This window comes from Kogia breviceps, chromosome 10 (assembly GCF_026419965.1).
Source record: "Kogia breviceps isolate mKogBre1 chromosome 10, mKogBre1 haplotype 1, whole genome shotgun sequence".
NCBI classification, from domain to species: domain Eukaryota; kingdom Metazoa; phylum Chordata; class Mammalia; order Artiodactyla; family Physeteridae; genus Kogia; species Kogia breviceps.
Window position 1 is genome coordinate 3,802,396 of NC_081319.1, and position 13,448 is coordinate 3,815,843.

Below are 13,448 nucleotides of genomic sequence, written 5' to 3' on the forward strand. Positions count from 1 at the left end.
CAAACCAGGCCAGTGGACCTTCACTGTATTTCCCGAATCGGACCCCGTCTATCCCCCCGCTCAGCCCCTGGGCCAGCCACCATCACCTTTCTCTCACCTGCACGGCTGCAGATTAGAGGGCCTCACCCAGCCTTCCCATCTCTCTCCCTGATTTTTTTACACACTTATCATCGCCTGACACACTCTATATGTGATTTATTCCATCTATTGTCCATCTCTCCCCACCAGAATCTCAGCCCCATGAGAATGGAGACCTCATCTGTGTCGTTCTCAGGTGGATCCCCAGTGCAACAAACAACGCCTGGCAGAGTATTACTACCCAGAGAGGCTCAGAGAGGCTGTGGCTGGGCCAAGGTCACACAGCCTTTGCAGCGGTGAGGATCTGTACCCGCTACCCCCTGCCCTCTATCCCTGGGCCTCTTCCTGCCCCAACCCTAGCCCTTAGGCCCCCAACTCACCTGGAACGGCCACATCATACTCCACCTGGAAGAGCGCCTCGTGGCTGCACTGCCGCAGGGTGGCCAGAGCAGTGGCGTGGCTGGCCCCATGCAGCAGGATCCCGTCAACGCTGAGTAGCCTGTCCCCCACCTTCAAGGAGCCCTCCCTGCGGGGAAGGGCCCGGTCAGTCAGCCTCGCCCAGCCCAGCGAGAGCCAGAGAACAGAGGGAGGGCAGGGAGCGGGTGAAGGAGAAAGGGACAGAGCAGGTGAGGGAAGGAATGCACGAGTGAGTGAAAGAACCAGGGAGGTAACGTGGAAGCAGCGAATAACTGAAGCGGGCACTGAAGATGGGGGTCGGGTCAGCTCCGACCCCTCCCAGCGGTGCTTAATAAATTCAGTCCCAGCTCAGCCCTCCAGCGTCTGAGCCGGGGATGCCCTTCGAGGTCACCACCAGGGCCCCGACAGGGTCCCAGCCGTGCCGGGCCACTCAGCATCAGGGGCGGGCAGTCCGGAGGCCTCGAGCTGCCAGCACGGCGGTCCCTGCCCAGGGTCCCCACCCCGGTTCTCAGCAGTGATTCTGGGCTGGTGAGAAACGCGCCTGGGAAGGAATTCCACCGGGCCCCAGGGCAGGGGCCTGAGGGGGTTCACCTTGGTTTGGGTCACCTCCCGGCTCTGGAATGCCTGCCCAAACAGGTGGCCAAAGCTATTCTGGGAGGTTCTATGAATAACTCATCACAGACCCGTGCCAAGGTCAGGTTTAGATTTCTGACAAGGCCATGCCAGGCGTTTCTTAAAATGGCCAGGAATCTCCCGCCGGGAGGTCATGGGGTCACGAGCTGGGAACTGGGTGTGTTCCTACTCCACACTCTCTCCTCCCGGCGCTTCTGAGCTTCGGAGGGGGGCTCAGGCAGGGCCAGCCTGGCAGCGCGGCCAGGACTGGGGAAGCTGCATCACACAGGACCACAGTGACGCCGGTCACCGTGCCCCACACATCCTTCACAGCAGCTCTTAGGGGCTGCACTACTGGACCCACTCCACAGACGGGAAAATGAAGGCCACGGAAGGGGTAACACGACACTAAAGCTCACTCTCCATCCCCCCCTCCCCCAGAGCAGGACCTTGGGGAAGAGAGAGGTTGGGGGAAGCCCTCATTTGGGGTTTAGTGCTGGCTCCACCAATAATCCGCTGAGTGACTCTGGGCAGGGGTGTCCCCTGTCTGGACTTCAGTTTGCTCATCTGGAGAATGTGTATGATGTCCCTTCTGCCTTCTTCCTAGGGGAGCTGCGGGAGGGCAGTGCAGGGTGAGGCTGTAAGCTCCATCCCCAATCAGGCTCACCTGTCGGCAGGGCCGCCGGGCCGCACGTAGGTCAGGACGAGCGGCCGGGACTTGTGCCCGTCTTCATGGGCACCTCCTGGACAGAATTCCACAGTCATCTATCCACTCCCTCCCTGGCGCCCGGAGGCCCCAACCCAGACCTTAAGCAGGCATCCTTAATTAAATCTGGTTGAGGACTCTGTCCTTGCTGTTCACAGCCCCTCCTATGAGATATCAACCCTAAATCCCACCCAGGGTTCGGACAAAAAGCAGGGAATAGGACCAAAGTCCTCTCTCTGTTAAACAGCTTGCTTCCTTTCCTGCGACCTCATCCTATTTCCCTTTTTCCCCTGGTTGCTAGGCAGCTCCAAACTTCATTTTCTGTTACAACTTTTCCCTCTCACTCCCCCCAGTCATTTGTTGCTTGGCCAAGTTTTCCATTTAATACTTGATTTTAATGGCTCTTAAAAGTCAGAAGGAAGATTATACATGTATGTAATTCATCAGAGCAAAATAGAACATACATAGAATTGGCATTAGCCTTCCCGTCCCTTGACCCCAAAGGTGACTCTTACACTGACCTCTGAGGACAAAGCCAAAGCTATTGCCCTCCTTGTAGAGGGAGACATCCACTGTCTTTGAAACGATCCCTGGGTTGTTCTCAGGGGCTGGGGAGAAATGGAGGACTCCTTGAGTCCTTCAGTTGCATCACCAAGCTGGCAGATGTCCCCAAAGCTCATTCCAGGAGAGTTGGGTGACCAAACACATTACAGGAAGGGTAAATTCCCCTTGCCCCGTTTCACAGGTAGGACAGTGAAGCTTAGAGGCACCCTCTTCCCTAAAACCCGCCCAGTCCAACACTGAGAGAGGGGAAAGGGCTGGCCCATGCTCCCACAGAGATAACGGCAGAACTCAGGCTTGAGTCCACGGCTCGGCTCGCAGTCTTAGGCCAGAGCTGAATTCCAGACAGTTACTCGGATTTCAAGACTTCAGACCACCTTTGAAAATCCAGAGCGAAGCTAAACCCTAGGCCACTGTACTCAGTGCAGCACGGGAGGGCGGGGAACAATTTATTCAGCGACATTCCTAAAACCTTCCCTCCTAAAGGAGAAGCAGCTGGAAACTGAATATGCAGGATGACAAGGGGTTATAAGCAGGTCCCTACCACCTCCTGGTGACCCCGTACCGCAGCTGTAGGCAAGGCCCCAGGTGCAGCACGGGTGTCTGTGGCCAGTCGCCAGGTCCAGCCCACCCCAGCTGGCAAGATCCCCACCCACCACCCAGGTGTTGGCAAGGAGGCAGCCTTGTCCACCCACGACCAAGGCAGTGGAGAAAGTTCCCGGTCCAAGGGCACCCACCGGGCGGGGGCAGTTCATACTCCACCTCCAGCACCACACGCTCTCCCACATTCTTGAGCAGAGTGATGATCTCATCGTGGCGGAGCCTGGCCAAGTGGATCCCGTTCACTGACCGGATGTAGTCGCCCACATTCAGCAGGTCACTCCTGGGAGAGAGGGGGCCGGAGCACACGTGCGGTAGCACGTGCTGGCATTTCATATCCCCCCTCCCACTGAAGCCTTATGGTCTCTGGATCCCCATTTTACAGATGGGGAAGATGAGGCTCAGAGAGATCAGACAGCGAGTGAGTTAGGAGAGTGAGGATTCTAACCTAGACCTGCCCGACACCCAGGCCAGCTTTTCCCCTGACGCTGGTCTGCCCGCCTTCCCTCCTGCTGAGGTGTCACCCTCCTAGTGGTAGCTCTAACCGGCCCCAGACAGCCTGCGGGGTGGCCAGATCATCACCTCCTTTGCTACTCCTTAATGCTCTTCCTGGGCCCAGAGGGGCAGTGATAGAGAGGCTAACTCCTAGGTTGCATGGAACTCGTGGTCCAAGGGACCCCAGAGGGAAAATAACAGGTGCAGGCAGTGTGGGTAGAAGTGGCGCACAGAGGGCTGTGCCAGCACGGCCGGACGCCTGCCTCAGCCTGGGGTGCTGGGCGCTTCCCAGAGGCAGCGTGGTGGAGGGATGAACGGGAGTCTGCCAGGAGGATGCCCAGGGAACGGGCCTTCCGGGCAGAGGAAACTGCGTTATGCAAAGGCCTGGAGGGCCCGAGAGCGGTGAGCATGGGACGCTGTGGCCGAGCCGAGTCAGCTCTGGCGTAAAGGGAAAGAAGCAGCCGGGGCCTAGAATCCCAGCCTCCACTGGGGGGCCTTCCCTCCACAGACACCAAGCTCTTAGGTGCTCCGGGAAACAGCTGTCTGATTGCTCTGCCGAAGGCCCTAGTGGCCTCCTCCACTGCCCCCGGCGCCCCTCCTGCTGCGCCCACTGAGCCCACTTCTCACCTGGCTGCGAGCCCCCCAGGCCTCAGGTTGGAGACCCTGGGCTTCCCATCCTTGTCTGTGCCACCCGAGATGGTCAGGCCCAGCGTGCTGCCTTCCTTCTTGGTCAGCTCCACCATGGTGAGCCCTCGGAACTCCTCTGCCGACAGACCGGGGGGTGAGTGGGCAGCGTGGGGCAATTCTAGGCCCCCAGCTGCAGGACAAGTGAGGCCAGTACTTGGTAAGTGCCCTCAGTACCCTTGGCTGCATGACACTGGGTGAAATCACGTCCTTCTTAACGAAGGAGGATCAGAGAGGTTAAGTGACTAGTCTAAGGTCACAAAGTGAGCTAGCTGCAGAGCCGATGCTGTCTGACCCCCACCTGGAGCTCTCTGTGCTCCAGGACAGAGAAGGGGAAGGAGAGGAGGTTGGTTACCTGGAATGCTCTGCCTGCGGCACGCCAGAGCCACATCAGCCCCTCCCGCGTCCTTGCCTCCTTTGCAGTAAGGCCCATCGTCTGCAGGAGAGAAAGAGGAAAGACCCTGAGTTCCGCTGTCATTTCCAGCAGGCAAAGCCCTCCTGCCTTGGGAACCTTCTGCTTTGTGGATGTGGCCTGTTAGAGGGGCTCCTTCCTGCCACCAGCTCCACCTGAGTCTCCGCTGGGGGAGCCTCATGGCCTCTCCCCGCAAGGGCAACTCTGTCTGTGCTCTTGAGTAACGCTCTTTGGAGCGCCCGCCACAGACTGGGCTCCGCGCGAAGGTCCAGTGGCCACCCGTCTCCGCAACTAGCATTCCACGTACACAGAAAGAAGCTGAGGCTCAGAGAGGGACAACTCGTGCCCACGGTCACACAGCCCTTGGCCAAGACAGCCTCTGCTAATAGCCAGGACCAGCCCCCAGGCGTCTCCGCCCACTCTGCCCCATGCTCCAGGCTCCCTTGACCAGGTTCTGTCTTCTCGCATTCCTTCTCCAAGTCCCTTCTCAGCCCTGGACTGAGATGGCTAACGTCAACTGGCAAACCCTCAAGCGGGCCGGCTCTCCCATGCTGCCTCTGGGGCCACCCCTGCCCCTCCAGGCGCCTGTACACCCCCCAGGCCTCTGCTGCTATCTCAGGTCTCACCCAAGCCTACACCCCGCCCCCCTCCCCGCTCTCCCCCCACCCCCATTCACCATTCACCAGCCGTGGGCAGGCCACGCCCTCCCCAGCCCCCTGGCCACAGCAAGCCCTCACTCACAGGACGGTCCCCCTCCTCACTCTTCAGAGGAGGGGGACAGAGGGGGCCTAGGGAGGAAATCAGCCCCGGCGGCGCGAGGGGGGAGGGGGCGGGGAGCAGAAGCCTCTTATCCCATCCCAGCCGCATCCTTTTCACGAGATGGGGAGGGGCTCAGATTAGCGTTCAGCCAGAGGTGGTGTCAACCTGGGTCAAGATCGGGACACAGCCTGGCCAAGGTCCGGGCTCAGTCAGAACCAGGAATCTACAATGTACAATCTACAGCGGGTTTCTCAACCTCGGCACTACCGACATTGTTTTTTGCTGGATTGCTATACGATGTTTAGCCGCTTTCCTGCCCTCTAACCACTAGATGGCGGTAGCGTCCCAGCCCAGTCGCCACACCAGAAATGACTCTAGACCACCCACACGTGCCCTAGGGGAGCAATACCGTCCCCCCACCCCCGGCCGGCCCCTCCTTGAGAATCACTGCTGTCGAGCCAGGGGTGGGGCTCAGGCCGGGTCAGGGTCAGGTTCAGCTTGGGGTCAAGGCTATAGCTCAACCTGGGTCCAAGGAAGCACGAGAACCTTCGCCACCTGTAGCTCTAACCATTGAGAAATGGCTTCTCCAGACCAGGGACAGGCTCCCTCAGCTTTGCCAGAAGGTGGGAAATAACGAATCATTTCCAGGGCCCCGGGGAACTGGTCCCCAGCAGCTTTGCTCACCTCCCCCACCCCCAGGCCCCGTGTTCACATCCACAGCCACGGATTCAGGCAACACCCCATTAAGTATAATGCCTCCTATTACGGTTCCCTAATTCGCACTTCATTTAGATTCAACAAGACGTTTCTGAGCTAATAAAATTAAGAAGACTGGGTTCTATCAACTGTGTGACAGTCAACAACTCTGGTATTTCATGTGGGCAATTCTGGAATTAAAATCTGTCTTATCCCATGCAAATTAGACTCTGCCACTGGAAAATCCTTCTCTCCCGGGCTGCCCTGGGAGGACCAAAGATAAGCTTGCCGGCTCCAAGTTTAGGAGTCTGGAGGTGGGGGAGGGGGAAGATGATCTCCTAAGGACAAGAAAGCAGAGAATCAAGTTTGCCAAATGCAGAGCCGTGGAATCCCAAAGGATGGAGCAGCACGGCCGCCGGTTAACGCTGGTTCTGCAGCAGAGGGGGCGGGGGGGGGGGCGGGGGGGTGTTGGCTGCTGAAGCAGAACGCCCATTTCCTGCGGGGTCCCTGTGGTGTGCTTTGAACACTACCTCTCTGCCCTTTCCTCATTCCAATACTCAAATTTTGATCCAGTGGAGGACACGGTGCCAAACCGGGCTGCGACGGCACGCTTGGCACAGCTGAGGTGTGGGGGTCTGCTGCCTTTGGGCTCAGCTGTCAGACAGGCCTGACTGTGGGATGCAAACCAAGACTCATACAACTGTGCTCAGTCAGTGAGCATCAAGGGAGGACCTGAGAGACTCTTCGGTAGAGAAGGCACGTGCATTTTAGGGTGTGGCCTTGATGACCTCTCTGGGCGGTGGAGGCCACTCAGGATAGCTGGTGGCCAGATAAGGGGCTTCTGGATATCTAAGACCCCTGCCACACTCAGAAAGGCACCCATGAGGAATGCTACAATGTCTGCTGATGCCTGTTCAGAGGGGACAGTGCTCCACTCTCACAAACATCCTCAGGTCAGGGGGAAACAGGCAGGCAGCGTTCAAACCAAGAACCAAGGCAAGGACAGAATTACTAGTTAACCATGTCACTTGAGTCTCTATTTCTCTATCTGTAAAATGGGGGTGTCTCCCCCTGTCGCTGGCTCCAACCAGCCCAGGCATGAGAATTTGAGGGAAGTATTTTATTTATAGAAAACCCCAGCAGGGTTCGGACCCCAGTCCTCCTCCCTCGGAGAACATGCCTGCTCTCTCCCGCTCTCTTCTTTGTTCTGGGACCTGGTAATTATATGCTTAGAGATGAAGGCTTTTCAAAAACATCTTTCCCACCAATTTTCAGCTGGAAAAGTGCATAAAAAACAGAGATATTTTTATCCGAGTGTTTTTTTTTCCCGTCTCCTCCTTCCAGCAATGGGCAATTATGAGCTTTTTCCTTCAGTCAATCTGTCCTGTAAGAACTCGCTTCCGAGGGAAATTCATTTCGCAGCAATGCCAGACCATCCGGCAGACTCGGGCCGGGCAAGTCGGGGGAGCAGGAGGGAGAGACACCGTGCGGAGCACAGACCGTACACTTGGTCCCCGGCCCCCAAGCTGCAGCCCGGGTGGATGGGTTTCTTTTTTATTTTATTTCTCCTGGAAGGATTGCTAATTTGCCTTCATTATCTCCGTTTCTCTGGAGCCCCCAGGGAGCCACTGAGCTTTGAGAAAGGGAAAAAGGAAGTCAGCCCTTGGCCAGGATGCCTTTGTCAGGGTCCCGCCTAAGCAGGGCAGGGGCTTGGGAAGCGGGGGCTGGGGAGGGCTGTCGATGGGGGCGTGACCTATGCCTGGCTCTACTGGCCCCCAGGAGACAGCGTTCAGCATCTGAGAGGGGCCCCTGGGAAAACCAACGCCCGGAGCCTCAACTTGGGCTGAAGAGGAAATAACCGCTTGACAGAAAGCCAGCAGCAGGGCCAGCCGGCCCGAGTGCCGCTGGGGAGAAGGGGACCCCCAGTCGCCCCTGGGTCCAACCACAAGTGCACACAGCGGCCCACGGCTGCTTGCACTCCGACAAGTGATCGGCCAACGCTGGCTGGGTCGGCCCCACCTCCGCAGGCATGGCTGGCTCGATGCAAAGGGAAGGATGGGCTTTGGATCCCAAATCTCCTGCCGACCGGCTAAGGGATCTGGGACAAGTTGCTTCTCCTCTCTGAGTCTCGGCACAGTGGGGGAGCTAGCGCCCACCTCATGGGTTGGTGGGAGGCATCAGCGAGGTTATGGGGTACACAGAGCCACGACACACGGAAGTTCTCTCCCTGGCCTTTTTGCTCACCTCGTTAGAAAGATTTTCCCATTAGTTAGTAATGGTAACAACTCCTCCTGATTAAGTGCCCGTGCTGTGCTAGGTGCTTCGCAAGCTTTGTCTCACGTATCCCCATCACCTTCTGAGGTGGGATGATCAATGTTTCCATTTTACAGATGGTGGAGCTGAGGCACGGGCAGGTTAGGTGACTTCCCATTGTCAGGGGCAGGGGCAGGGGCAGGATTTGAACCCAGGCCATATTCTAAGAGATTTTAAATTATTACCACTTTATCCTCGTGACAATCTTACGTGGTGGGTGTCATGATCATCCGCACATTATAGATGAGGAAACTGAGGCACAGAGAGGTTAAGGGAGCTTCCTAGGGTCACACAGCTCCTAAGCGGCAGAGCCATGGGCCCCCTCCTGCCTTCTCCCCTCACCCCATGACAGTCCTGGGGGGACCCCGGGATAATGCCTGTGGCCTTCCTGGCAGCAGCCCCGGCTCCTTTGGGCACTCCTGACCCACTGAATGATCGCCCTCTGGCCATGGAAGACTGGACCAGGTCAGACGGCTGGATGGAGAAGCATCAAAGCCGGTGGCAGGCTGACCTCGGACTGACAGCCCCGATTTCCGTAGCTGACAGGCCTCCCCAGAAGCCGTGAAGAGATCGGCTTGGCCATGGGGTGACCCTTGCTCTGTTCAATGCATGTTTTTACTGAAAACAAAAAGAAATATATCAATAGATTTAAAAAGCAGAAGCCTGGGGCTTCCCTGGTGGCGCAGTGGTTGAGAGTCCGCCTGCCGATGCAGGGGACACGGGTTCGTGCCCCGGTCCGGGAGGATCCCACGTGTCACGGAGCGGCTGGGCCCGTGAGCCGTGGCCGCTGAGCCTGCGTGTCCGGAGCCTGTGCTCCACAACGGGAGAGGCCACAACAGTGAGAGGCCCGCAAACTTAAAAAACAAACAAGAAAAAAAGAAAAAAAAGCAGACGCCTGCTTCACTTGGTACCAAGGACTGAAAAAAAAAAAAAAGATTGACAAAGGAGCCCGGGGCTTGGCCCGCCCAGTGCCAGGCCCACTCCAAGCACTTGACCGGCACTGACATGTTTAACTCTTCTGCGAGCTCACTAACAATCCCATTTTACAGACAAGGAGACTGAAGCCCAGACAGGCCACTCAGCTGGGGAGCTGCAGAGGACAGACTGAAATTGGTCTTTCTGGCCCCCAGCAGACCACATCCTTAATCCTCAGCTCTGCTCTCTCCCTCCAAACACAAGGGCCACAGACCCCAAAAGAGGGGCGCCCAGGGAGGCAGCAGCACCGGCGCCCAGGAGGCCCACGTTAGCGCTCGGGCACCCAAAGGCTGGACAGGACCAGAGAGGTTGCCAGCCCTGCAATCCTTCTTCCACAAGGCATGCGGGGCCCCTGGCACTGCGCCCCGAGCCCACACTGAGCACACACCTTAGCCTGAACACTAAGCCGTACCCTGGCCCGTACACTCCCCGTAACACGTATCTGCACCCCAATCTCGACCCTGACACCCCCCTCCATGGGACCACGATTGGCCCCAACGTCATGTGAGGTGGGGACGCAGTCTCCAGAGGGGCCGTGGCCTTCTGGGTCTGTGCTCTCCCACGTCCCTCTCAAACCCACAAAACTGGGTCACCAACGGAGCAGCGAAGACTCAGTTCACCCGGCGGAGAATAAAAGCAGACGTTCTCCCCTCAACTGACAGTCCCCGGGCCTCCCTGACCTCACCTCCTAATGCTCTCTCCTGGGCTGCCTCCACTCCTGTGCTCTGGTCTCCTCACCGTTCCACACACCGGACTCAAGCTCACCTCAGGGCCTTTGAACTGGCTGTTCCCTCTGCCAAGAATGCTCCTTCCCAGACCCCCACAAAACCCGCTTCTCACCTCCTTCGGGAACCTGTGGAATCTTCACCTTCTCATCTTTCCCAAGGGGCCTGTTTGAACTTCCACCTGTACTCCCAACAACTCCAGCACTTCCCATCGCCTTCCTTACCTAGCGGACCTCACTTTTTTTTTCTCTTAACTTAGTGATCTTATTTCCTATCTGCCCCCTCCCACGATGATGTCAGCCCTAGGGGGCTGGTTTTTTGCCTGTCTGTTCACTGCTGTTTTGGGCATGGAGAGTCTGGCACACAGTGAATGCTCAGTAAATCATGTGAAATTCAATTCCCACTTACAGATTAGGAGAACGGGGATCAAAGAGGTGGAATGAGTGGTTCAAGGTCGTGGAATCAGGAAGAGGCAGAGAGACAGGATGCAAACCCAGGCCTCCCTGGGCCTGGAGGCCTTGGCCTCCGCGGTCTGGGAACTGGGGTTTCTCCCGCAGCCGTGGCCCTGAGGAGGTCAGACCTGCCAGAAGATCCAGGTGGTTCTGGTGAGGGCCCCTCAGAGGAGTGGGCAGCTCAGGCTATGGCAGAAGTACCCTCCCATCCACCCCGACACACACAAACCCTGTCTGAGCCTTCCCAGGAGCTGGGAACAAAGACCACTTTGTGGCCGGGAGTCAGAGGAGAGTGGACACTGTGGGGCATGGGGGGGGGTTGCTGCCCACATCTGCTTTCAAGCCTACTGTGTGCCCCAGCCCCAGTCACATCGCTTCCTGCAGGGGCTCAGGGTCAGTGGGGTGAACAAGCCTCCCAGGACCAAGACAGCATGGCCAGGGCACGGGCCTGAGAAAGGACTCGTGCTGGCAGAGTCCATCGGGGAGGAGAAAGGGCCCTGGGCACTGTGCCCCACTGGCCCCGAGACCCAGCCTGGCTCTCCCCGAGGAGCACTGCATGTGGCCTGACTGCTCAGGCTCTCAGCCCGCTCTGTGAAATGTGGAGGGTGCAGGGAGCGGCCACCTCTTGGGGACGTTTGCTGGAACTATTGGAAACAGGTTCTCTCTCCTTGAGGAGGATCAAGCTGTCTGACCATAAGCTCTAAGGTGCTAGGGGCCCTCTGGGAGCCTCAAGGAGAGAAGTCTGCCTGGAAATAAAGCTCTCCTAAAAAGAAGCAGAGACCTGGAGTCCTAATCATGTTCACTGAGCACCTGGATCCCACTGTGCCTGAAGCTCCCTCTTTAGACTTTTCTTTTAAAAAGCCTCAGTGCTGACACCAAGTGAGACAGGTGTGATCATGAAGCTCTGTGACCTGGGGAGGAGACTAGGGTAGGGGCTGCAGGGGTGAGGGTGGGGGTCAAGGAAGTCACCAGAGAGAGAAAAAGCCAGGGAGATCATGAAGGGCCTTGAATGCCAAGCTAAGAAGCTGCGATCAAACTTGAGTTTTAGCAAACTCCCTCCTACAGCAGCATGGAGGGGGTGGGGTGCGGTGGGGGGTGAGGGCCAGGAAGCCAGGGAAGAGACTGGGGGCTAAGGTCTAGGCAGGCGATGCTGAGGTCTGAGCCTGGGTAGAGGGGATAGCACCATGAGGAAGAGGAAGACACCTCCTTGGCGGTGCCCCAGGTGAGGTCTCCAGGGCACTGCTGCCCTTGTGGCTCTGACCACTGCAGGACGAGGTGAGCCCACTTCCTGGGCCTGATGTTGAGAGGACAGATGTGCCCAAGCCAGGAGGGCAGTGGAGTCGCCAGGAGGGGGCAGGGGCAGACCGCATGGGGTCGAATCCCAACTGTGCTACTTGTAGCTGTAGCCTTGGACAAGTCACTTAACACCTCTGTGCCTCAGTTTCCCCAACTGTAAAATGGGGAGAATAACAGTGCTGAATACATAGTGGTGTGAGGATTAAATAACAAAATGCACAGAGAGCGCTCCGAACAGAGCCTGGCACAGAGTAAGGTCTCAACAGCTGTCAGCTACTACTATTAATCACATTACTATGATCTGGGGAGCTAGGGGTAACCCTGTCTCTGCCCTCTGCGACAGGCGGGGAGGTGGGAGCCGATGTTCACGGGCCCTCAGAAGCATGGCTGGGGGAGCTCTGCTATAAAAGTCATCAGGGGGCTGATGCCGGCTCAGCCACTATGGGCCTCGGTCAGCCGCTGGCCCCTCCGAGCCTCAGCTTCCCTATCTGTCTGTCCCCTGGGGCCACAGTCCCCACCCCTGGAGCTGCTGCAAGGAGGTAACACCAGGAGTACATCGACTATGCGAAGGCATTGACGGGACGGCCCAGGACACAGAGTGAAGCGTGACCTGGCCTGCCCCAGAGCCCCTCCCAGGGTCCCAGCCCTGGGCCCGCTCAGGAATGTGGCAGCTGAGCAACACCTGTGCCCTCTGCATTCCCAGAGCCTGAGGCTCACCGACCAGACAGCACCAGGCCGGGGCCTCTGCCTCCTGCCGTGAGCCCACGTAGGAGCTCCCCCCAGAGCACCCCGACCAGGGAGCCGGCGCCCGCAGCTCACGCAGGGGCGGGACGCACCTCCCTGGGGCACTCCCGGGGCAGGAGCGCTGCCCTCTGGCCGTGCCGTGCAGGACAGCCCAGCGGACTCAGTCCCTGCAGCCACGGTCAGACAGACAGCCCTCTCCCCTGCCCACCGGCCAGGTGTCCCACGCCTGCCCTCCCTCCAAGCTCTGGGTCTGGGAGTGGCTCTCCCAGGCTTCGCCATCCCGGGCCCCTCTCTGGTGGCAGTTCCAGAGGGATCAGAGGGTTCGGCCCCGCCTCTCTGCCTACTGGTCCCCGTTACTCACCCGCCTCTGCAGGGGTCTCCCGGCTGAGCCCACACAGCATGTCTGCTCTTGTCTCCCCGGTGCCACTGACTCCCTTGGGAGCCAGGGAGGGGCTCTGGGAGGGGAGCTCAGAGCTCCCACTGGCTGGGCAAGAGTCCACCCACTGCAGCGGGCGGCTCTCTGCTTAAAGGGGACACGGTCCTTGTCACGGCTGATCCTTGGATGGGGTTCAACACACGCCCCCCAGCCTGAGTCTGGGCAGGGGTCTTTGAAGATGGCAGGCCTCCCCCGAGGTCCCGAGGCAGACGGACCCCTGACGCCAGCTCTACGCCTAACTCGCCCTGGGTCTTTGGTAAACGATTGCCTCCCAGCCCAGACTCAGTTTTTCTACCTGGAAAAGAGGAACGGGGCCTTCCAAACTTTTTTTTTTTTCTTTTTTTAAGTAGCAGATTCCAACGGAATCTTGCACAGAATTCCCAGGATATAAGCCAGATAAAACGCAGCCGTGGAACGACGCCAGGGTGTGTCTCAGTTTAGAAATGCTTGCGCTCAGAGTCCCCTGGGCCCTTCCACTGAAGTCCCA

General features: G+C 58.2%; 1 protein-coding gene across 8 annotated transcripts in view; it reads right to left on the reverse strand.

Annotated features, from left to right (window-relative positions):
- Positions 1–13,448, reverse strand: part of GRIP2 (glutamate receptor interacting protein 2) — a 121,171-nt gene that overhangs the window by 50,646 nt on the left and 57,077 nt on the right. For 5 of the 8 annotated variants that reach the window (XR_010842455.1, XM_067043362.1, XM_067043366.1 and 2 more), the window contains exons 2-7: positions 4,509–4,589; positions 4,097–4,232; positions 3,112–3,257; positions 2,335–2,421; positions 1,775–1,850; positions 459–604 (exon numbers count right to left, since the gene is read on the reverse strand). Coding sequence is in view for 7 of the 8 variants with exons in the window: in XM_067043362.1 (XP_066899463.1) it covers positions 459–604; positions 1,775–1,850; positions 2,335–2,421; positions 3,112–3,257; positions 4,097–4,232; positions 4,509–4,589 (672 nt within the window). In the remaining variant the exon portion in view is untranslated. Of the gene's footprint in view, positions 1–458; positions 605–1,774; positions 1,851–2,334; positions 2,422–3,111; positions 3,258–4,096; positions 4,233–4,508; positions 4,590–12,886; positions 12,977–13,448 lie in introns of those variants that run through there. The other 3 variants (XM_067043363.1, XM_067043364.1, XM_059076856.2) reach the window with 2 other exon arrangements.